Raw genomic sequence first — 23,779 nt, forward strand, 5'->3', positions numbered from 1 at the left:
GGGGTATGCAGGACAAATCAGACTCCTGAAAATGGTACGGTCGTCTGGAAAGGGTGAGAGCCACTGCTTAGGGGTTGGGCTGGTATCATGCAAAACCAGAGAGAAGCAGAGGGTGTGAAGATGCCACCTGATATGGCAATCTCTGAGCTCTGGCCCTAGGGTCCAGCTTATTTTCTGGAGCAATCCCCTCTCTCCTGCTTCATCCCCTAGCGCTGCGCTCTCCTGCCTAAGAGACAGCCCTGCCCTCACTTTCCATACTCTGGCATCTGGGTTCTCTCTTCCCCTTGCTCAGATTCACCCTGCAATCCCTCTTTTTTCCCTGTTCTAACCCTTTGTTCCCTGCTCATAGGATTTTCCAGCCCTGGACTTGCGAAAGCCCACCAGCGCTGGTGATGAGAAGCGACTCCTAATCAGCCATGGAAGGGTTACAGATACGGGTAAGGCTGAAGCTTCCCACCATCCAGAGCCTCTTCACTGCTCCCGTTCCCTTGGCTGCTGATTGTCAGCATCAGATCCCAGACCAATGGAGAGGAAATACGCTGATGTTGTATCCAAATAAAGTGTGTAGCTCATCAACAAAGGGCTGGGCCTGATTCTCCTCTTGCTTACAGCATGATAACTCCATTGACTGTAATGGAGTTATTCCTCACTAGCTCTGGTGGACGTGAGAGCAGGATCTACCCCCTGTGTCCTCTGTCTCTGCCCATCTGGGCTTGCTCCTCCTGTGTTTTGTAAATGCACTGGATCTGTGAGTGAGCTACGTGCCACAAACATGGAGATGCTTGTCCATCACAAGGGTTAATCGCCTCCCCGCACAGATGCCAAGAAGAGATGAAGATACTATAAATAGTTAGCAAAGCCCAGCTGGTTTCAGCCCCAATTCACACACATGGCAGATAAGCATTAGACAGAATTAATATTCAATCTCCCAGGCACTTTCAACCCTGAGAGAATGAAAAGCAAATTCTGCTCTGGCCTTGTAGCTTTAATCTTCTTGCAGGGGAGGGAGTGGGGGGAATGACACTTTCTGGAAGCTCTGATTGGGTTAAATGGACAGAGAAACACAGAGACAAAGGAAGAGTCAGCTAGAGAGCAGAGCTCTCTCCAGACACTGCCAGAGAGGCCAAGCAGCTCGTCCCTGGGACGGGAGGTTGCACCTTGGAGCATGGCGAGACAGGGTGGCTGGCAGATCTCTGCTCTGCTGTTGCCACACTTAAGATCAGCTAGCCTGGATCGGATACATCCAGCACATTTTGTGCTTCCTGGCAGTGAGAGGCCTGTGTGATTGAGACATCATCTGAGGATGGTACCGATGAGAGCTGTGAATCCTGTTGGACCTTAATAACTTGTGATAAGGTCTGTCACCAGCTGGATTCCCTTATACCTGCTGAAACCACGCTGGAGTAATTTACATCCTAAAGAGGGAGTCAGAATGTGCATGTAAAGCTGTGGGTAGCTACTTGAATGTACACCTGTATACCTCCTCCTGCTAGCAGCATTACCTGCTACTCTTCAGTGTTAATTCACTGGGAGGGACACAGGGCAATATTACACTGCATGGTGGAAGAGAGGGTTTTAACAGAGGGCGACTTATCTGAACCTCTCCCCAAACTTTGGGGGCTCAGAGAAAATGGGACATGGATCAAATCACCCTGAGGTTTGTCTGTCTCCGACTCTGTGTGTGTGTGTGTGTGCGTGTGTGTGTGTGTGTGTGACACCACAGTGAGACTGAAAGTGTATTGCACACCAGGGGGTCTCCTCTCCCACTTGGGACAGGAATTGTATGGAATCTTTCTTCCCCCCCCCCCTTCTCTGTTGCTGAATAAGAAGAGATGAGTAGAAGGATGTGTTTCCCCACAGGCTGGGTTGGGAGTTATTTGTGGGTAATTCATTTTCTGTAAATCCCATGGAGAATGAATAGTTCTGTGTAGTCAGATTTAAGTGCTCAGCATCCCAGTCAATGGCGAGAGGTGTCCCATTCATGTTGTTATGTAAGGGCCATTTGTCTCTGGGCTTGGAAAGCAGGACATGGTTGCTGATGCTGCAGTGGGACTGGGGTGTGATGAGATGGGACTGGGGGTTCAGAGTGCTTGCCTGCTAGGGCAGGTAAACAAAGGTGGAGTCAGGTGAGAAGGATCTGGGCACCCATCACTTTTGGATTAATGTCTAGTGGGCTAGGAAAGTCCGAAGTGCATGAAGTGAGCAGACTGGGGATTACCTCCTCCTCCAAAGATTAAACCAATAAAATCCCATTTCACTCTGACGTCAGGGCCCTGGGAGTCACCGGCAGCAATGGGGTGGGGGAAGAAGCCAGGAGGAGATAGGCTGGGCAGGAGCGCATCAGTGAAAAGGCAGCTTTACCATATGGGAGCTAAAAATGAAAAGTGAGGGCCCTAGTCTGCACTCTCAGCTCCTGCAGCAGGAACATGGCATCTCCTTGCAGCTCTAAGGAGCAGCTCTCCAGCATGGACTAACAGATGGGTAAGAGCAAACTTTGTCACTCAGGATTGCAGGGGTTGGTGGGAGGCAGTGAGACCCTAGCAATGGACCTGGCTGATAGCAGCATAGGGTCTGATCAATTCCTTCCACCCATATGAGCCTTTGCTAAGGCACAGTATGTTTTTGTGTAGCTCAGGGCTTCGCTGTCTCTCTCTGAGCTGAGCAATGTGGCCCTGGCTTCTCTTTTCTCCTTCTCCCCTATCTATTTATCCTCTTTCCACCACCATCTCCTCTTGTTCTTTCAGACCAAGTCATCTGGACTGAATGGTCTTTGTCCTTCCTCTGTATGTCATTCTCCCTCCTTACCCCTTCCTGCCCTTCACCCTCATCCCCCACTTCTTGCTGCCTCCATCAGACAGATGACCTGACATCATCCTTCCTGGTGCATGCTGGTTTCCCCCGCCCCAGTTCCTGTGGGAAACTGGGTCTGTAACAGATCCAGAATGGGGTACTTTTCTGGTACAGGCTGCTTTCTTTAGTGCTGATGGGTGTTCCCCTGGCAGGTGAGAGCTGTCCTTGCTCAGGCAGTTGGAGCATGGAGAATGCAAGTATTCTGGCTGTCAGCTCTTTTGTCCATCCAGCATGCACCAGGATGGGTGATGTCAGGACACATGGCTGATAGAGGCAGCGAGAAGGGACAAGGGCTGTTACCTTCCCACTTAGGGATGGAAGAGCCCAGAGTACTAAGCAACTTCAAAATCTGCTGTGGAAATGTTTGAAATAGAACAAAAGGTTTCACAAAATATTTGTAACAAACATCTGTTCTCATTCAGAAAATGCCCTGTGAGTTTTGGAGTGGGGAAAGGGGCTAAGTGCTGATAGGGTCTGGGTTCCCCATCACGATCCTCAGTCACATGGGCCAGAGGGTGAGAAAGGGACCTGCAAGTCTGACCGTGGCTTTCTTAGTACCCTTGTTACATGAGAAATGGCCCATGCACCAATGGGTTTGGAGAAATCCTGAATCAGCCATCTTAGATTCCAGTCCTGGGGAGGAGACCAGACTGTAGTATAGTCCCTGGGGAGTAGCTCAGTCTATCCTGATTAGAGATAAGTGGGAGTGCGGACAATTTAATGCAACTCTTTGTGCGTGTACATCTTGCATGCACACGACATTGCACACGACATGACTCAGACTGAAGGTGTGGCGGGGATGCTGGGACTGAGCCGTGACTATTCTGTCCCAGACAGGGCATGATTTAATAGCATGAGCTCGCCTGCTGAAACCCAAACCAGCTTTTAAGCAACTTCCAGCACCAGCTGCATCAATGGTGGCATAGATTTGTCACAGAATGTTGTGGAATTTCAGCTGGAGACAGTATAAGCTATCTATTAATGCTACAGAGATTGCACCAGGAACTCATGTCCTTGCCTGTAGTTCATGTACATACCTAATTTATAAGCATGGGAGGCAGTTCCGCTCTCTCTTTGTCCTACAAACAGTACCACTGAAACCCCCATGTCTCTTCTTTGCGGCAGGCCTCCAGAGGGAGGAGTCTCCTTAGGCTCTCCATGATGGAAGTGAAGTGGATCCATGTGGCACTAATCTTCTTTTTCCTGCTGTCTGTGGCCATGATGGGCTGCTTCCTGTGGCAGTACGGCCTCCCTAAGGAGGAGCCCGGTGAGTATCTAGCAATTAGCCTGCACACAGGGGGTCTCAGAACCTGGAGGCCTGATGCCATTGAAATCAAGAGATGGTTGTCTGAATAAACTGCGGAGTTGAGCGCTACAGTTAGTTGGTTGGACCCTGCAGGGGAAGTAGCCGATACAGCCCTCCCCCCACATTTCCCCCCAATAATTAGGTTGTGTGTAACCTAATTATTTGCCCAGTGGCTTCAATAAGATGGAAGGGGCAAACAGGTGTGAATGAGATTCCACATAAAAAACAACGATAACCTGCCAGTGACGATAAAAAAGGGTTGCCTCAGGAAGTCAGGTGCTATGCTCAGAAGCAAAGTCATGGGGGGTGAGTAAAGTGTGGCATGATAAGCCCCCCTACACCTAGCTGGATTCCCTTATACCTGCTAAAACCGCGCTGGAGTAATTTACATCCTAAAGAGAGAGTCAGAATGTGCATGTAAAATTGTGAGTAGCTACTTGAATGTACACCTGCGTACCTCCTCCTGCTAGCAGCGTTACCTGCTACTTTTCTCTCCTGGCTCCTTGCCATATGGGTCAGACCCATAGATTCACTTAGGCCCCAGAGATTCATTTAGACTTCCTCACACTTGCTTATTGGAAACTGAGTGGGACAGATTCAGAGGCAGCACTTGCAGGGATGTAATTCATGCACTGGTAAGTGAATGTAAGGCTGGGGGAGCCCAGGCAATTACAGAGAGACACTTTGAAGAGGTCAGAAGAAGGTATCACACCAACATAGACTCCTTCTAAACTCATTTGGACTCACCTCCAAGTCTGGATCTCACTTTCTTCTTATGGGGCTGCACTGGTCAGAATCTGCTTGCGGTATCATGGTCATTGGTCCACAATGGTCTCAGCCTGAAGGTTCTGCAGTGACATTTCTCCTCTGCTACACAGCGCCATAACATGGCACATACCCACCCCAAAGGGGTAAAAAAGGGGAAATCACAGAGATTTTCTTTATAATAGGCAGGGCTGGGGAGCTGTGCTTCAGAAGCTCAATGGAATCAGATGGGCAAATATTGGCCCCAGGTAGGAGAATTCCCATTTTCATTGGGAAATGAGTGTTCTTCATCTGCACCAAAAATTTAAAATGAGAGAGAAAATTATTGGGCCCCTGATTTCTCCCTAGCATGGGAGATGGGCAGCTGTTTCCTGTGGTGGCCCCATGTGTCCAGTGTGTTCTGTTTTAGAGCTGGTTTGTTTCCTTAGGCATCCAGGTCACTTTCCAGCAATATTCACAATATTTACTGGAAAAGCTTATATCGGTTTGCTGCTTCGTTCCCTCCCAATGGAGTCACAGTGCCCTATTGATGCTCACGGGGGGGGGGGGGGACTTTGGGACACAACCTGGTCCCACTGAACTCAACAGCAAAACTCCTATTAACTTCAGTAGGACCAGGATTGAGCCCTGTGTCAACTATGCTCTGCAGCCCACTGTCACTAGCACACTCAGTCAAGGATTTCCCTCATGTACTCAGTACGTTGCTGGGGTAGATTTGAAAGTGCACCAACGACATGTCATGTGCTGAAATTCTGTGTGAGTCGTAGGTCTGTCAGCCCCCGACTTTGCTTTACGCAAGGCTGTGGATGAAAAGCTCTGTAAGGTTGGTGGCCTCATCTGCACTTCTGCATTCTGAGTAATCCTCTATGTAAAACATGTCAGCAAACCCATCCACTCAACCAGCCTCCTCTCTGGAACTATTTCCAGGCCCATCTGCAATGGAGGAGAGATCAGAAGCAATTCAGATGTGTCCCCACTATCCAGAACCTGTACCACTGGACCACCCAATCCCAGTCCTGAAGGATGCACTGGAGAAGGTCAGTGGGGATGGCATGGATGGGAGTGTATATGTCTTAACCTCAGTGACCTATAGGTGTAGGGAAGAGAGTCTAGGAATGTAGGAAGGAAGAGATCTGGGTTCTTCAGTCTCCTGGGCTGGTCAGAATCACAGTGTCATATTAGGACAGGTGACTGTCTTGAGTGTATCCAGGACCAGCTGAACTCTAAGCCCCCTCAGAATCTTGGTTATCCCCTGGATAACACAGTAAAAACAACATCCAGTTTGAGGAGCACAACTCCATACTTCCCCTTCTGGTACCTGACTCCTTTACGGGAAAATATGAGTGTCTCTCTGTGACTTCACTAAGATGCACTTGTATGTGTGGAAAGGTGAGCAGGGCTCTGGGAAAGAAGAGGCAAAGTACCAGAAGCTTCTGGAGATTAGTGGGCCCCTCTGATGTAACTCTTATTTCTAATTACATGGCTATATAAACAGAGTCTCAAGTAGGAGAAGAGAGGTTATTTTACCTCTGTATTTGGAACATGTGTCCAATTCTAGTGCCCAGAAATCAAGGAGGATGTTGATAAATTGGAGAAGGTTCAGAGAAGAGCCGTGAGAATGATTAAACAATTAGAAAACCTGCCTTATAGTGATAAACAGAAGGAGCTCAATCTATTTAGCGTAACAAAGAAAAGATTAAAGGGTGACTTGATTACAATCTATAAATACCTATGTGGGGAACAAAATGGGCTCTTGGGTCTGGCAGACAAAGATATAACATGACTCAATGGCTGCAAATTGAAACTAGATAAATTCAGACTGGAAATAAGGTGTAAATTTTCAACAATGAGCATAATTAACCATTGGAATAATTTACTGAGAGTTGTGATGGATCCTCCACCGCTGACAATTTTTAAATCAAGACTGGACGTTTTCTAAAAATACCTTCTAATTCGAACAGGAATTAATTCAGGTAAATTCTCTGGTCTGTGTTATACAGGAAGTCTGATTAGATGAACACAGTGGTCCCTTCTGGCCTTATAATCTATGAATCAATGAATTACACTTCTTGTTCTTAAAATCACCACGTGGCAGGTGTGTTTCCAGTGTGGTCCTGCATGGATCGGTTCTTGGCCTACACTATTTAACATTTTTATCAATTACCTGGAAGAAAACATAATCATCATTGATAAAGTGTGCAGATGATACAAAAATTGAGGGGAGTGGTAAATAATAAAGAGGATAGATTACTGATTCAGAATGATCCAGATCTCTTGGTAAACTGGTTGAAGTAAACTATGTGCAATTTAATGTGCTTAAATATAAATGTATGCATCTAGGAACAAAGAATGCAGGCCATACTTATGGGATGGGGGAGTCTATCCTGGAAAGAACTGAGAGGTTATATTCACTAAGAGATGGGAAAACATTCCCCCAGTGGGATAGATTGTTATAGATTATCTATAATTGCCCGTGTGATGATGGCAGACCAGGTGCCAGCTCATTCCAAGGCCCCAGGCCACATTGAACAGTTACAAATTCATAGCTGGGAAACCAGTCTGGCTTATCTGTGTGTTAGTATTATCAGAATAGATATTAGATGTTAAGTTGATAAGAATGTGCTTAGTGTTTAGACGTTATAAAATGCCTGCAGGATGCTGTGTATGTTGATCTCACTTACAACCTCAATAGCCCATGTTATAAAGTTATATTGAGTGTTTGCATTGTAAACCTCTGTATTTGTGTAACTCATCAAACAGTAAAAGAAGCATTAATTAAGGTAAAGTGCTGATCCTGCATACAAGATGGCCCATTGAAGGCAAATGAGGTACTGTGTAGCATCAAAGGACAGAGACCCTGTTGATGGCATTCCTAACTCCCTCCAGGAAGGAGAGAGCTACAATTTATCCCATCATCTGGGACCCTGGAATGAAAGGGTTTAAAGTTCCTGACAAGGAAAAACTGAATCCTGTCGGGATTCTGAGAGGCAAAGATTCGATGTTTTGAATTGACAGATTACTACAACGCTGTCAGCTTTTGAATCACAATCTGAAACTCATTTGTGTCTATATGCTTGCTTGCTTTAACCCAAAATAACTCTATTTCTTTTTCCCAGTTAATACACATTTAGTTAGTTTATTTCAGGATTGGCTAAAAGTGTTCTCTTTGATGTAAGGTACAAATTGACTTGGGGTAAGTGACCTGTCTCTTGGGACTAGAAGCAACCTGAATATTTTGTGATTTTTGGTGTAAGTGACCATTTATCACATAGTCCAGTTTGCCTGGCTGGCAAGATAGGCTGGAGTGTCCAAAGGGACTGTCTGTGACTCCATTATAGGACTATTGTCATACTTTGGAAGCTGACATTTGTTACTGAGTTGGTGAAATCTAATTCTAAAATATACCACCAGTTTGGGGTGTCCGCCGTGCTTTTTGACAGTCTGCTTTGAGGTTGGCACTCTTGGTCATGAGTCACTCCAGACAGTGTGCCAGCCCATTACAGGAATTCTTGCACCTTCCTCTGGTATTGGCCAAAATAAGAGAGAGGATATTGAACTGGATGGGCTGCTGGTCTGACTGCATGTAGCAATTCTTATATTCCCTTGAGCTCTTTATTGGGTTGGACATGGCTACGTGGGTACCTCTCAGCAGTCCTTGTGGAAACTAAAGGTAGGGTTGTACTTGACCAATGGACTTCCACACTCTGCTCCCTTTGGGATGCTGATGTGCCAGTCAAGGCCATATGGGGCTATCATGGGGTTAAACTCAGGTCTCCAGGGAAGCTGATCTCCTCAATGAAGTTGCACGGCTGCGAAGAGTCAGGCATTTCATTGGGTTTTCATCAGCTCTAGTAATGAATATGGGGGAGGGGTTTGATTGGGAGAATGGGGAAGGGTTTAGGTGAGCATGGGAAAGGGCTGTGGGCTGAACAAAGGGAAGGCTTTGGGGGTGAGCGCTGTCCTGTGTGATGGAGGCTTTTATCCATAATGATTCCAAGGTCTTTACAAAGCTATTGTATGTAAAAGTTCATCACTGAGAATCACCTCCCTGGGGAGTGCAGTAGCTTCTAACACTGCTCAGCCAAGAGCACAGTACAGCAGAGAAAATCTGGTCAATCCAATTGATACTGCAAGTAAAAAAGAGATTCCAGATTGGAATTTGGGCAAGACACAGGGACTGATCTGCTTGATGTTGTAAAAGCCCCATGGAATCTTCTAATATCCACAGATGGTCAGGACCTTGGCTTCATGCATCTTCCACCCTACGATATTAGTGTGACTGAGGACTCACATTTCATAGACTCAAAGAAGCATAGGGACAGAAGGGCCGCAAGGTCTATCTTGTCTAATCCCCTGCCAAGTTACAGATTTATTATATCTCAACCATCCAAGGCAGGTGACTATCCAGCCTCATTTTGAAAGCCTCCAGTGAAGGATGTTCCATGACCACCCGACTCCTGAGGCGTCTGTTCCATTGTCCTACTGTTCTGACAGTTAGGAAGTTTTTCCCACAGACACTGAGTTTTATTTTTCCCAGTGGGTGCTCCACCCCTGCTCTGCCTTGAGGCTCCACCCAGCCCCCAAGGATCTCCGCCCTCCTGTGAGTGCCTCCCACCGGTGGCCGAAGAGCTGATCAGCAGCCCATGCCAAACAGTTCTGGCTGGTGGTGCCGAGCACCCCTTATTTTTTTCTGTGGGGGCTTGAGCTCCAGATCACCCATGGAGTCAGCGCCTATGGTTTTCCTGAGATTTTCATTTAAATCTGCTATGCTGTATTTTGAATCCATTGCCTCTTTTTACAGCAGCCTTTTAAGTATTTGAAGACCGCTACCATATCCCTCCATAATCTCCTCTTTTCCAGACTAAACATACCCTTTGGTCATCTTTGTCACTCGCCTCTGGATCTTTTCCAGTTTCTCTACATCCTTTCTATACATTGGTGACCAAAATTGCACACGATACCCCATCTGAGGCCTAACCAGCGCCAAGTAAAGCGATATTATCACCTCCCATGACTTGCATGCTATGCCTCTGTTAATGCAACTTAACATTACATTTGCTTTTTTTTTTTTTTGGCAACAGCATCGCATTGCTGACTCGTGCTGAGGCTGCGATCCACCGCAACTCCTGGATCCTTCTCAGCCGTGCTGCTGCCAAGCCAGTTATCCCCCATTGTGTATTTGTGCATTTAGTTTTTCTTCCCTAAGTGTAGCATCTTACATTTGTCTATGTTCAATTTCATTTTGTTGTCTATAGCTCAGTTCTACAATTTATCCAGATCCCTCTGAATTTTAGCTCTATCCACCAAAGTGTTGGCAACCTCCATAGCTTTGTGTCATCTGCAAATTTGATCAGTGTGCTCTCTAGTCCTACATCCAGGCTATTAACAAAGATGTTAAACAACCCCTGTGGAACCCCATTTGAGACCTCCCTTCAATCTGACATCATTCCATTAATATTTACTCTTTGTTTGCAGTTGCTTAACCAATTATGTATCCACTTAATGGTAGTTCTTCCGAGCCCACATTTCTCCAGCTTACTCATCAGACTGTCATGTGGGACTGAGTCAAAAACCTTGCTGAAGTCCAAGTATATTATGTCCACCACATTCCCCCATCCACCAGATCAGCTACCCTGCCAGTGAAGGAAATCAAGCCGATTTGGCATGATTGGCAAATCCGTGCTGGCTGCTAGTGATTATGTCTTCATCTGCCAGGTATTCACAAACTGAATGTTTTATACATTGCAATAGTAGCTTCCCAGGTATTGAGGTCAGCCTGACTGGTCTGTAGTTCCTGGGCTCCCCCTTTTTCCCGTTTTTAAAGATGGGCACTACGTTAGCTCTTGTCCAGTCTTCTGCGACCTCTCCATGAGTTTGTAAATATTATTGCCAGTGGTTCTGAGATTTCTTTAGCTAAGTCCTTCAGCATCCTTGGATGAATAGCATCAGACCCCGCTCATTTGAAAACATTCAAAAACATTAAAGAAATGATGGGACATTCAAAAACTAAGATTTTGTGAAAAAATCCATTTTCAGAGACAGATCATTAATGAAAAATGCTTTGTTTTAAATATTTTGACTTGTCTTAGTGCAGAACTGTTTGTAGATAAAGGTAATTATCCCTGTTCACTGTGAGTGCATTATTGTATTGATTCATTTCTTTGTTTTACTCTCTGCTCACCTTCAAACTCCTCACCACTTTCTGATCTTCTCCTAGGTGGACATGCTTCTGCGCCATAAAATCCATAGCCCAGGCCTCCCTGCCATGTCTGCCATTGTTATCTACAATGACACTGTGCTCTGGACAGGCAACTTTGGGAAGAAGAATGGCTCTGACCCCTTCTCAGCAATGCCCAATGAGTACACCATTTACAGGTGGGGTTTGCAGGTTTATACAGAAGGAATTGGGTATGGTTTAGCTATTGGGTTAGTGGAAAATTACTGTCACCATACCCTGATAAACAGCAAGTGGGAGGGATGTATACACTTCATATCAATTCAATTACATAAACACATTTTGAAATCTTATGACTTGGCATATTTAAATTGAACAGTCATCAAAGGTAGATATATTAGCCCCAGATTAAGCAGGTCCCTTTTCCCTGGGTACAGTAACAGGAGTGGTTCCAGAACAATCAAGAACTCTAGACAACTGTGATACATAGGGCCCTGGGCTGGAACCCAGAGTAGAGGGTGGACCCAGGTTCCCCCCATCCCTCCTGCCCCCTACTGGATACAAGAGGTGTTGACCTGGACTATGGGTCCCACCAGAGGGGAAGGTCCCTGGCCTGTCCCCCGACCCCCTAGGTGGATCAGCAGAGACTGTGGGGATTGTTCTCCGTTTCCCGCATGCTGGCCAGTGATGAGGTTAGCTCAGTGGACGGCAGGTTTGAGCCACTAGTAAAAGTGGCCAGACTGAGGGTTGCTGTGAATCTCTGAGGAGACCAAATCTGCCAATAAGCACAGGACCCACCAAGGCAGAGGAGGAACTTTGTCACAATACACATCATGTTACAGTTTTAATTAAATGAACACAATCTATCTTAAATATACCCAAGTATCTCAAAGGCTGTAGAAAATACTGTAAAACTCCATTGTGTCATTTGAAAACAATTCTATTATATTATTTCTATTGGATTATTTGATCCCATAAGTGAAAGTTGTTACACAATGCATATGAGCAACCAGGCCAGAGTTAAGTTCAAATTTGACTGTCATCTTACCTGACTTTTGGTCCCTTACTGTTGCATTAATGTAGGTTTTATATTTATTAAAGTGAGCAATCTGATGTGCTGAGCATCCCTTCAATGTTGTCCCCTGTTTGGACTTGTTTAGAATAGCTGAGTTGTTCAGAGAATGCTTGGCATGACATGGTAGCCTGAAAGGCCTTGGCCCCTAAGTTCTTTCTAAGCTGTGTAGTCATGCAGGTTATCAAGGGCTGGGGGAGTCCTCTCTCCCCGCCACAGCCTCAGGGCAGCCTGCACCCCAAGTACTTCATCCCCAGCCCCACCTCAGAGCTTTCATCCCCCAGCCGGAATCCTCATCCCCTGCACCCCAACCCTCTGCCCCAGCCCTGAGCCCCCTCCCATGCTCTGAACCCCTTGGCCACACCCCTGCCACACATCACCTCCATATTGGTGCACATAACAAAATTCATTCCGCACACGGATGTAAAAAATTAGAGAGAACGTTGCTTGGCCTATGGGCTAGTTAATGCTGGACTAGCTGCTGATGGTGAAGCCATGTAACCGTTTGTCCCATGACAGGATTGCCAGCATCTCCAAGATCTTCCCCACTATCATGCTCTACAAACTGTGGGAGGAAGGGAAGGTGACATCGCTGGATGATCCTTTGGAACGCTATGCCCAGAGCTTCATTATTAAAAATCCCCTGGGGCGACTGAAGGAATCTGAACAAAGATACACAGCAGATGGGCTGATCTTCCTGGAGAAGGGGTCGCTGCCACTCAAGCCATCACCTGTTACACTGCGCAGGATGGCTAGCCAGCTCTCAGGTGAGAGAACCCCACTCCCAGTTCTTCAATCCTCACTAAATTCCCCAGCTTGGCTCCGTGCATCAACATACTAATTAAAACAACAAAACTCCCTGTCCGCAGTGAGAACAGGTTCAGCAATGCAAAAACTTGTCTGTGTGTTTGTCAGGCAGTGCAAACACCCCCTCCTAGTGTGAACCAGGATCCTCCAGCCGCTCCCACAGGTGAACCAAAAGGGAGCCTCTCTCCAGCCCAGCTATTGGGAGGTGCATTGAGTTGGTCTGTTGTCTGGGATATGCCTCCCACTGACTGAGCTGGTAGAAGCTAAGATGAGTAGGTCTTCTCCTGGCTAAGCCAGTAGGAGCTGCTGGATTCCTGGCGGTTTCCTGTCAGAATAATCTTTCTTTGTCATTCAGGCTGCGAGGCAGCTTCTCACTACAGTTTCGCCCCAGCCCAGAGGGCTGCCACTGGCTGAGAGGCGGAGCTGGGAGGCAGAGAATTGCTAAGCGTTGTTTGTTTTGAAAGGATATAGCTTCTATCATTGACAGGTTAGCAGTGCAGCCTCCTGATCTGGGATTCCTGAACTATTAATAGCCTGGTATTCGGTGTCAGGGGACGGCTCTTGATTTGCTGTTTCTCTTATAAATGAGTAACTTTGATACTAAAGTAGCGGTATACGGCAGGGCCTAATGTAGTCTGGAAATCCCTGAAAAGGTACGGCTATTAGTGCCTGCTGTTAGCTGGCATCAAGTGCCCTGCTTCGACACTGCTTTAGAAGCATGCAGATTCCATTATTAACCCAGAATTAGCTGGCATTGCTATTCTGAGATCTCTTGGAAGCAGATAATCTTGGCATCAGCAGGCAGGGATTTGCCTTTGCCTTCACTGCACTTCCTGTAAAATAGGGATAATGATGCTAGCACACCTTGTAAGGTGCTTTAAAACTGAGGAATGAAAAGCACGTTACAGAGTAAACCCAACACGTTATGCATGTTTTTATTGTCAGCAAAGTGTGGTTAGCTGCATACGCTGTCCCAGTCTAACAATTAGGGAAGGAAGATTTTAAAAGTGAATCCAATATCAAATGGAATGTTATAGTTGCACAGTTAAACCCCCAAAGTCAGGAAATGCAAAAGTTTGGATTTTAATAGCAATGTTAATGCTGCAGTATTGCACATGATGTATATCTTAGCAGTGGCTTTTTACAGCATAAACAGGAATATACGATACAGCCTTACTACCCTGCACTTCTCTGATCTGCGGGCTGTAAAATCCACTCACGCCTCTGAGCAGAGATAGTGCTGGAGTGAAGTGCTGGGTTGCTAAGATTTTGTTATGCTGAAATGTACGTATGTATTTATGATCATATGAAATGCTGTTATAAATAATTATGACTACACTTGTTGACTCAGTTAACAAAGTGCGTTGCATAAAGCAATGACCTTGCTTTTTTCAGTTATGCTTCTTCACTCCCTAATTTGCAGATTTCAGTACCTTGCTATGAACCTCCCCGTCAGTGGTGCTAATTAGGGAGGCTCTACTGTATCAGCCCCTGACTCTACAAGGGATTGAGCATTGCCTGTTTGGTGCTAGGGTTGCCAATTTTCTAGCTGAAGAAAACTGAACACTCTTGCCCCACCTCCTGCTGCACCTCTTTTCTGAGACCCTGCCTCCACTCACTCCATCCCCCTTCCTCAGTTGCTTGCTCTCCTCCAACCCCGCTCACTCGCTTATTTTCACTGGGCTGGGGCAGGGGATTGGGGTCCGGGGTGGTGGTGGTGGAGATGAGAGGCTTAGGGCATAGGAGAGGGCACTAGGCTGGAACAGGGGTGCAGGCTCTGGGGTGGGGCCAGAGATGAGCAGTTTGGGGTGCAAGAGAGGGGTCAAGGCTGGGGCAGGGAGTTGGGGTGTGGAAGGGGTTACAGGCTCTGGGCTGGGGGTGCAGGCTCCAGGGTGGGGGCCAGAAATGAGGGGTTCAGGGTGCAGGAGAGGGATCTGGGCTGGGGCCGCAGGTTGGGGTGCACGGAGGTGATGACTCTGTCTGGGAGTGCAGCCTCTGAGGTGAAGCTGGGGTTTGGGGTGCAGAAGGGGGTGCAGGCTCCAGGCAGCACTTACCTCAGGAGGCTCCCAGGAAGCTGCCAGCATCTCCTTCCAGCTCCTCAGCAGAGGCGCGACCATGTGGCTCTCTGTGCTGCCTGCACCTGGAGGCACCACCACCTCAGCTCCTATTGGCTGCGGTTCCTGACCAATGGGAGCAGCTGAGCTGGTGCTGGGGGAGGGGGCAGCGCACAGAGCCCCAGTGACCCTCCCTCAGCCTAGGAGACAGAAGGAGGTGCTGGCAGCTTCCCAGGAGTCACGTGGAGCCAGGCAGGGAGCCTGCCTGAGCCATCGACTGGACTTTTAACGGCCCGGTCAGCGGTGCTGACTGGAACTGCCAGGGTCCCTTTTCAACCAGACATTCTGGTTGGAAACCGGACACCTGACAACCCTTCTTTTTTTTCCAGTGTTCAAATATGGTAACCCTGGGCATAACTGCCTCCACCCTGGTCCCTACAGCCTGCCCAGCTCCCCAGGTTTGGATAGATAGGGAACTCCTGCATTGATTTCACAAAGAGGGAGGGGCTTCATTACACTTTGCCCACATATTATGGCCTTTTTGATACATGTCAGATGAGGATCACAGTGGTCCCTTCTGGATTAACAATCTATGACTGTTGGCAAGTGCTCACTTAGCTTGATGCAAACTAAGTAATTTTTCTATTGCTTTTACCCTCTCAGTCACAAGTTCCCCCCAAACCATGCTCAGGCCCTAGACCGCTGAGGATTCTGTCCATGACAAGTTCCAGGTTCTGCACTTCCGGATCCTCAGTTTGTGTAAATCATCTCAATGAAGTCACTGCAGCTGTGATGCTTTGCTGAGAATTTGGCCTCAGGGGGTTGTTTAATGCAGCCCTGTTCTGAAAAATGTGGTTAAAATGTATTTTATTTCCAGTGGGAAAAGTGAACGATTTTAACTTTCCTACAACTCAAAAAAATCTGGAGGAATATAGCACAAACTGAAACAAAAAATCACTTTGGGACAGAAATAAGTTTGGAAAATTTCACCACCCCCCCCCCCCCCATGATGTTCCTGACATTTATAAATATGTGACAACTGGGGATGTAATGGAAACTGCAGGAGCAGTTGTCCCTCGGTCAGATTTGCAGGAGCAACTAAGCTAATGGATCATGTTCACTTGAAAGCTCAGGCTGGGATTTATTGAGCCCTTCCAATCAGTCTTTCCTTCCGAAAGGCTCTTGCATATGCCTGGACCCAGGTAGGGTTTCATAATTCTTCAGGACGTTTTACTAAAAGGAAGCAGAACAAGTCTGGCAGAAAAGTGTGGGTCAGCTCTTACCTTATGACCGAATGATTGGCCTGTCCCCTGTATAGCTCCCTACACTGTACTGAGGTCCCTGGCTCAGACTGGCAGAGATCCTGGGGGGCCGGGGTCACCTTCCTCTGCAGCCTGGGGCACGGGTCACTTGCAGGTTTAAACTAGTGTAAATGGTGAATTCTCTGTAATTTGAAATCTTTAAACTATGATTTGAGGACATCAGTGACTCAGCCAGAGGTTATGGGTCAATTACAGGAATGGGTGGGCGAGGTTCTATGGCCTGTGATGTGCAGGAGGTCATGATGGTCCCTTCTGTCTGCAAAGTCTGTGGGTCTGTGAGTAGTAGCACATTCGCTGTGTCTGTGGTAGAGAGTGTAATTAATCACTGCTGTTTTCCTTTGTCTTTGGCTCTCCCATTTTGGATCATTATTGACCGTACTCCATGAGTGAATCTTGATGTTATCCTAACAAAAATCAATATTTGTCTCTTGCTGTTTTATGTCCTCTTGTTCCCATGGCACAGGGCTGCCCAGGGGGCTGCGGTCCACCAGTCTGCTGTGGAGAGGAAGCACACAAGATGCCCTCGCTCTCCTGAAGGATGACGTTCTGGTAGTTGACCCAGGAACCAGGTCAGGTGTATGCGCGACTTACACTTCTCTTGGCTGGTATCCAGCAACTATAGCAGTGCTTTACTGCTAAGGAGTCAGAACCAAAGCTGCAAGTGGTGCAGCCAGCTCCTTCCGGTTACAGTACAGTGCCTGCAATCCTCGCTCTCCTTTAACATGCATCATTCACTCAGGTACCATTAGATACAGAGAGAAGGCAAAGTGGAACAGTTTGGAAGTCAGCATTAGCAACTAGTGGCAACACAGTCAGAAGGGACGCAAGGCCATTCTGCCACATTAATCCCAGGTCCCATGCCTGGTAGAATAGAACAGGACAGAATTTACATCTGCAGTGGAGAAGGCACAGGCTGAGGTCTTGGTGGTCCATTCCAGAAAAAAATCCAGCTGTCAGGTAAAGAAATTACATGAAAATCAACACACTGTCAATAATATCTATAAATGTCCATTGCAACAAAAAACCCTGTTGCAAGACCATTACCTGGGTTTGCAAAGTAAAGAATTTAACAGTTAGAAAATGCCAAAATTTAAGGTGCCTGATAACAGATGCCTCATCAATCTAGGAGACAAAGGCAGAACAGATTCCAATGGCTGGAAGCTGACAGTAGACCAGGGCCGGTACAAGGAAGTTTCGCACTCTAGGCGAAACTTCCACCTTGCGCCCCCCCCCAGCCCTGCAGCAGCTCCCCGCTCCCCCCTGCCCTGAAGTGTGCCGCCCGTCCCCGTGGCAGCTCCCCGTGGCAGCACCCCACCCCCTGGCCTGAGGAGCCCTGCGGTACCTCCCCACCCCAGCTCACCTCTGCTCCGTGTCCTCTCCAAGCAGGACTGCGCAGTGGAACCCCTGGCTGGTGGCTGCCGGCAACGGCGTGCTGACCCAGGGGACCTCCCTGGGTTGCCAGCGGCGCACCAGGGCAGCCCAGAGGATTCCGGGAGCCTGGGGTCTTCAGCGGTGGGGGGCCCCCACTTTGGCGGTAATTCGGCGGTGAGGGGCCCTTCCGCTCCGGGACCTGCAGCTGAAGTGCCCCGGAGACCCTCCGCGGGGCCCCCCCACCGCCAAATTGCCGCCAAAGAGGGACCAGTTGCCGAAGTGCATCTGGGTTTTCAGCAGTAATTCTGTGGCGGAGGGCCCCCGCCGCGGGTCTCCGAAGCACTTCGGCGACTGGTCCCAGAGCAGAAGGCCCCGCACCGCCGAATTACCGCCGAAGACCAGGCTGCATGTCGGCAGTGGCTCCCGCTTCGGCGGTAATTCACTGGTGGGGGGTCCTTCCGCCCCGGAGCGGAAGGACCCCCCGCCAGTGAGGACTGGGAGCAGAAGAAGCTCCAGAGGCCCGGGCCCTGCGAGAATTTTCCGGGGCTCCCGGAGTGAGTGAAGGACCCCGCTCCAGGGGCCTCAAAAAACTCTCGTGGGGGCTCCTGCAGGGCGTGGGGCAAATTGCCCCTCTTGCCCCCCTCTCTGGGCGGCCCTGCTGGGGCACTGACCCAGGGGACACCCTGGGCTGCCGGCTGCCGCTGGCATCTCAGACTCCCTCTCTGTCCCAGCAGCAGCGGCTGCTCAATCATTTAAAAAAACAATTTGGGAGCACTTTTTGGCGCCCCCAAATCTCCGTGCCCTAGGCAACCACCTAGTCCCCCTAAATGGTTGCACCGGCCCTGCAGTAGACACATTCAAACTTAAACTTTGCATATTTTTAGTGAGGGTAATTAATCATTGGAAAAACTTGCCTAGGGAACTGGCAGAGTGGCTACCTGTTTCTAAATGCTCTGCTCTAGTTCCACCTGAAGTTATGGGATTGGTTCAGGAAACTCTGGGGTGAAATCCTGGCCAGGCAGTCAGACTACATGAGCATAATGGTTACTCGTGGCCTGTTAACCTGTCTCACTCGTCACTGAGGTACGTGTGCCTCCGGGATCACTTGCTGGTCTCTGAGCACCTTGGTACTTCGGATGTCAAAATTAGTTTGGTTTTTTTCCCTTGTTCATACACGCCCATGGCATTCTGAAAAGTTAATCTTTTCACAGGAACATTTTCTGTCTTTGCATCCATGCAATGGTAACATTTTTCTGGGAACCTTGAACAGAATATTTTCAGCTACTTTTGTGATAGAAGGGAGGAAAAAAAATATTTTCCTGCCGTTTAAAACGATCATCATGCTTTTTTTTTGGTTAGTTCAAAAATGGCTGAGCTTGGTGTCTATGAAGTGCCGATTGAGAACTAAGGCCATGCCCAAGCATGGAAATAAAACCTGATTTTAAATAACAACATTATGACTGGTGGAAAACACTTCTAGAAAGACAGTGTGCCCATGTGTGTTGTTTCTGAAGTGTGAACTTCTCTGTTTTATGTCAATAGACACCATTCGAGCTTAAGGCTTTTAAAACAGCTTATGGCCTTACAGGACTCAAGCACTTGGGCTTCCTTAAGGACTTAACATTGCAGTGATGCTGCCTTGCAGACTCAAAGCAATTGAAGTGCTTTTGCCACCTTAAGGCGGTTTAAATGCTTGTGCCATGTTAAGTCTGCAAAGCAGCTTAGCTGGGACTTTTATGGCCTGCTCCTGAGAGACATGGTGCATTTTTACATCTACAGGCCTTCAGCCCAAGCTTTCCTGTTTTAAAAGAAAACAGGGAAGAGAAATTAAGTGCAAAAAACTTAATGCGCTGTCTGCTGAACAACTAAAAACAACAAGGTAGGAAATGCAGAATTAACTGTTCTTGCAGTGATGTCTTTTGGCATGTATTGGGTGTACTGTTTCCAGTCTATATTGCTGAATGTGGCTGTGATATCTGCAGGTCACGCATCAAAATATGTTTGTTTCTAAAAGACGTGCTCTAGAAATTTTGAGGGGGACGTTCTCTGGCTTGTGTTATACAGGAGACCAGATCACAGTGGCCCCTTCTGGCCTTGAAATCTGTGGCTCTGTGAATCAGTGTGGCTAAGTTAATGCTGCTGTAGGAATCTTCCCATCTACATTTCCTGAATTACCAGCAATTCAGACTGGCAAAATCTCTGCTTCTCTTTCTTTCTTCCTCCTTTCTGCACTCAATCTGCCTGCCCTTCGTCCCCCTGAAAATTTATGGTGGTTTCAGGGCACAAGAGAGTAGAGTTTGGAAATATCTTTCCTTAGTTCCCATTAGCACGTGATCAGACCACATCACAATCTGCCTGTGGCTTTTAGAGAATGTCTAATGCTGTGGAATCGATGGAGGTCAGGGTTGTTGCTGTCACGCTGTCTGGAGTGGCTCTGGACCATGAGTGCCAACCTCAGAGTAGACTGTCAAACCAGGGCGGACACCCCAAACTGATGGTATGTTCTAGAATTAGATTTCACCAACCCAGTAACAAATGTGAACTCCCAAAGTACGACAATAGTCGTACAATGGACTCACAGACTGTCCCCCTTGGACACTCCAGCCTATCTTGCCAGCCAGGCAAACTGGACTAGGTGATAAATGGTCACTTACACCAAAAAATCACAAAATATTCAGGTTGCTTCCAGTTCCAAGAGACTAGTCACTTACCCCAGCTCAATTTGTACCTTACATCAAAGACAACACTTTTAGCCAGTTCTATAGTAAAATTACTTAAGGTTTGTTAGGTTAAAAAAAGGAATAAGAGTTACTGAGAGGTTAAAGGAGGTAAAAACATATGTACACGCGAGTCACAGTCTATAATTTCAAATGGTAGCAGAGATGTAGTAATCTGCCAGTTTCCCAAATGTCTTTAAGGACTACAGCATAACTCTGGGGACCGCCATCTTCCCATTCAGTTATTCTGCCCTGTTAGAATCCAAACCGTCCAGAGATGAAGAATTTTTCCTTGTGTCTATATTTATAGCTTCTTCTCACAGAAACCAAGCTGACAGCAGCAGTTCCCACACATGTTCCTTCTTCATAGGACAAAGGGAGAGGGGAGTGCAGTTAACAAAGTCTTTGATCCTTGGTCTCACACAATGACTCATTTGTGTTTAATGAACAGGATTTAACATCTTCTTGTAAGACACCATCATTTACATTACACCAGGCTTCTTTCTCATTTGATGGATTACTTAGTTAGAGGTAGATACAATGCAGATGTTTGCTGTTACATTATAACATGAGGCATAGTTGAGTGAGAACAATACATGCAGCATCCTACACACATTTTATAAAACACTAAACACATTCATATCAACTTAACATCTAATGTCTAGTTTGGTGATGCTGACACACATAAGCAAGACTGGTTTCCAGCTATGCGTTTGTGAGAGATCAGTAAGGCCTTAGGCCTTGGCATAAGTGGGCACCTGAACTGCCAGCGTCATAGTTGCAACCATGTTCGGAGATGACACTGAGTTGCATTTCTTTCTCATTTCAGGTGCCATTACAGTAATTTGGCCTTCTCTCTGATGGCCCACGTGTTGGCAGATCATGCCGCTGAAGGGGAGTACCAGCGGTGGGTCTCAGAGAATATCCTGGACCGCTTGGGCATGGAGGACACTGGCTTTGATATCACACCACCAATCCGTTCCCAAATGGCCGTCGGGTTCTATAGCAGTGGGCAGCCTGCTCCCCTTTATGACTTGGGCTGGTACAGGCCATCTGGCCAGATGTACTCCACAGCCGCTGACCTTGCCAAGCTGGCAATGGTCTTCCTAGGCACCTACCACCGGCGCCTGTTGGAGCCTGACACAGTGAAGACAATGCTGACACCTCTTTTTAAGTGCTCCAGTGAATACTTTGCCAATAAGACTGGCACACCCTGGGAGGTCAATGAGCAGCTGGGCTATGATATTATCAGGAAGGATGGTGACCTCGATGGCTACTCAGCCACCTTCTCCCTTGTCCCCAAGCTCCGCTTAAGCTTCATAGTGCTAATGGCAGGGCCTAGGCCCCAAGGGAGAGATATTGTGACTCAGACATATGAGTACCTTATCCCTGCCATGGAGACAGCGTTCCGGGAGGCAGAGAAGAGCCTGAGCCCTCCCCCAAATCCCACCCCTTTTGTTGGCTATTACACTTATTCCAACCTGACCTTCTATGAGATTAAAGCTGGGCCCACTGGGATTCTGGTCATGCAACAGTTTGGACCCCATATTGAAGAGCTGATCCCTGAAAACTACCGGACAATCAAGCTCCACCACCTGGAAGACCGAGTCTTCCAGGTGGTTTTTGACAAGGAGTTCCCATGCATTCTGCGGCTAGGCTCTGCCTCAGTCTCACTGGAGACCCAGGATGGGCAGCTCTTTAATTTCTATCCTTTTGACCACAAGGGTTTATCTCCCGGCTTTGATGCCCCAGGACTAAACACGTACAATGTAGTGCGCATACATCGCAAGCCCATATTCTATAGCTAACTGCCCTTGCACCTGCGTGACCATGTGTGGAAGTTGGCTTCTGCTCTGTGTGTGCCTGACTCGCCTGCCCCCAAGGCTTTGGGGATGTAGCTTAAACGGGAATGATGCTGGCAAACTGACTATTCTATCCAACAAAAACTCCCTCTTCTGAAATGACTGCAATGGTTTGTGTTCCCTTGGCACCGCAGGGCTGTGCTGGCAGCTGGGGGAGCCTGTAGAAACTACATGCTGGATATGTTGGGTGTCTGGGATATGGACTCCACTGCATACTTCCCAGCACTTAAATCTTCCAGTGCTAAAGCTGCCCATTTGGCAACCATCACAAAGTGTGACTGGCTTCAGTGGACCATTGAGATTCTCCTGTGCTTTTGAGCCAGAATCTAGTCTGGTATCCAAGGGTTTTTCAGGCAGCTATCCTCTTCAGCAGCCTGGCTACTAGGATCAAACTGCCTTGCCCATTTGGGGTTTGCCATAATCTGACATCCTAGATCACTTTGTAACACCTAAGGGAGAGAGTGGAGTCCATCTCTTCCATATGGCTGAGTGGGGTACAGCAATCCATGTGGGTGGTAGGGAGCCGCGTAGTTTCACTATGGGTTGTGTGAGTCCACAAAGGAAATCGTAGTGTTTAGATATAGAAGGTCAAAGGGGATTAGATTGGTTGGTGCTGAAGTACTATAGTGATGAGCTATATGAGTACCTAGATTAAGTAGATGTACTCTGAGTGCATGTAGATATGGGAGTGTGTGCGCACACTTGTAAAAAGTTGGTTTCAGGGCTGTGTCTCTAGGTAGATGTCTGCGTGTAGGGGTCGTGAGTAGGAATGCATGGATGTCTGTGTGTTGTGGGTATTGGTGTGTGTGCTGTAGCCGACGTGCCTCCCTGTGGGGGGTTGTAGTTGTGAGTACTGTGTGTTTTTGTCCTGTGTTGTGGCTCAGAAGTGAGTGTAAATCCTTGTGTGTACATTGTGAGCGGAGACTGAGTTATGTTGGGACTGTGGCTCCAATGGGCTCTAACCTTTCCCAGTTTCCCATGTGTGGCAGAAAGAAGCTTCAGCGCTGGCTGGCTGAAGAATTAGCTAGAACACAGACTGAAGACACATGATAGGCCACTACTCTGGAACCTGATCCCTTTAAACTAGGGCCACCTTCAAGTACCTTGTAATGCCACTGATACATTTGCTTCCTTCCTTGTACCCACCTGGCTGCCTAGGCAGGGAGGACAGATGACACGCAACAAGTTGCTATGTTAAGGCATTTGCTTTTATCCTTCTCCTGGGGGCAGCTGGCAGTGACGGCAAAACATCATATCCGTGCAAGGGGAGCAGAGGCTGTAGGGACATGACCATCAGCAAAGGAAGGACTCCAGCTGACAGAGACCTTGGGCTGAGGACAGCATCACTGCTTATAGCCCTGCCTGGAGCCTGAGTTCAAACCCATCAGAGGGCTGGAGCTAGATAAATGTTTCTATTGTGATTAATCAACGTCACTGCTGAGTGCTGGCTCAGACTTGGCATGGGCTGTATAGTCCTG

General features: G+C 47.6%; 1 protein-coding gene across 1 annotated transcript; it reads left to right on the top strand.

Moving 5' to 3' along the window:
- The first annotated feature begins 371 nt into the window (after positions 1-371).
- Positions 372-22,266, top strand: LACTBL1 (lactamase beta like 1). Its single transcript, XM_030537645.1, has 7 exons — positions 372-437; positions 3,976-4,117; positions 5,849-5,958; positions 11,139-11,296; positions 12,688-12,935; positions 16,815-16,920; positions 21,269-22,266. Exons 1-7 carry the CDS (start codon positions 417-419, stop codon positions 22,245-22,247), a joined length of 1,764 nt encoding a protein of 587 aa, XP_030393505.1. The 5' UTR covers positions 372-416; the 3' UTR covers positions 22,248-22,266.
- The last annotated feature ends 1,513 nt before the right edge of the window (positions 22,267-23,779 follow it).

This window comes from Gopherus evgoodei, chromosome 18 (genome assembly GCF_007399415.2).
Source record: "Gopherus evgoodei ecotype Sinaloan lineage chromosome 18, rGopEvg1_v1.p, whole genome shotgun sequence".
NCBI classification, from domain to species: domain Eukaryota; kingdom Metazoa; phylum Chordata; order Testudines; family Testudinidae; genus Gopherus; species Gopherus evgoodei.

Coding starts and splice junctions, on each gene's coding strand:
- LACTBL1 (XM_030537645.1), top strand. CDS start 417: ATGGAAGGGTTACAGATACGG. Junction 5,959..11,138: donor TGAAGGATGCACTGGAGAAG/GTCAGTGGGGAT, acceptor ATCTTCTCCTAG/GTGGACATGCTTCTGCGCCA. Junction 12,936..16,814: donor GATGGCTAGCCAGCTCTCAG/GTGAGAGAACCC, acceptor CCCATGGCACAG/GGCTGCCCAGGGGGCTGCGG.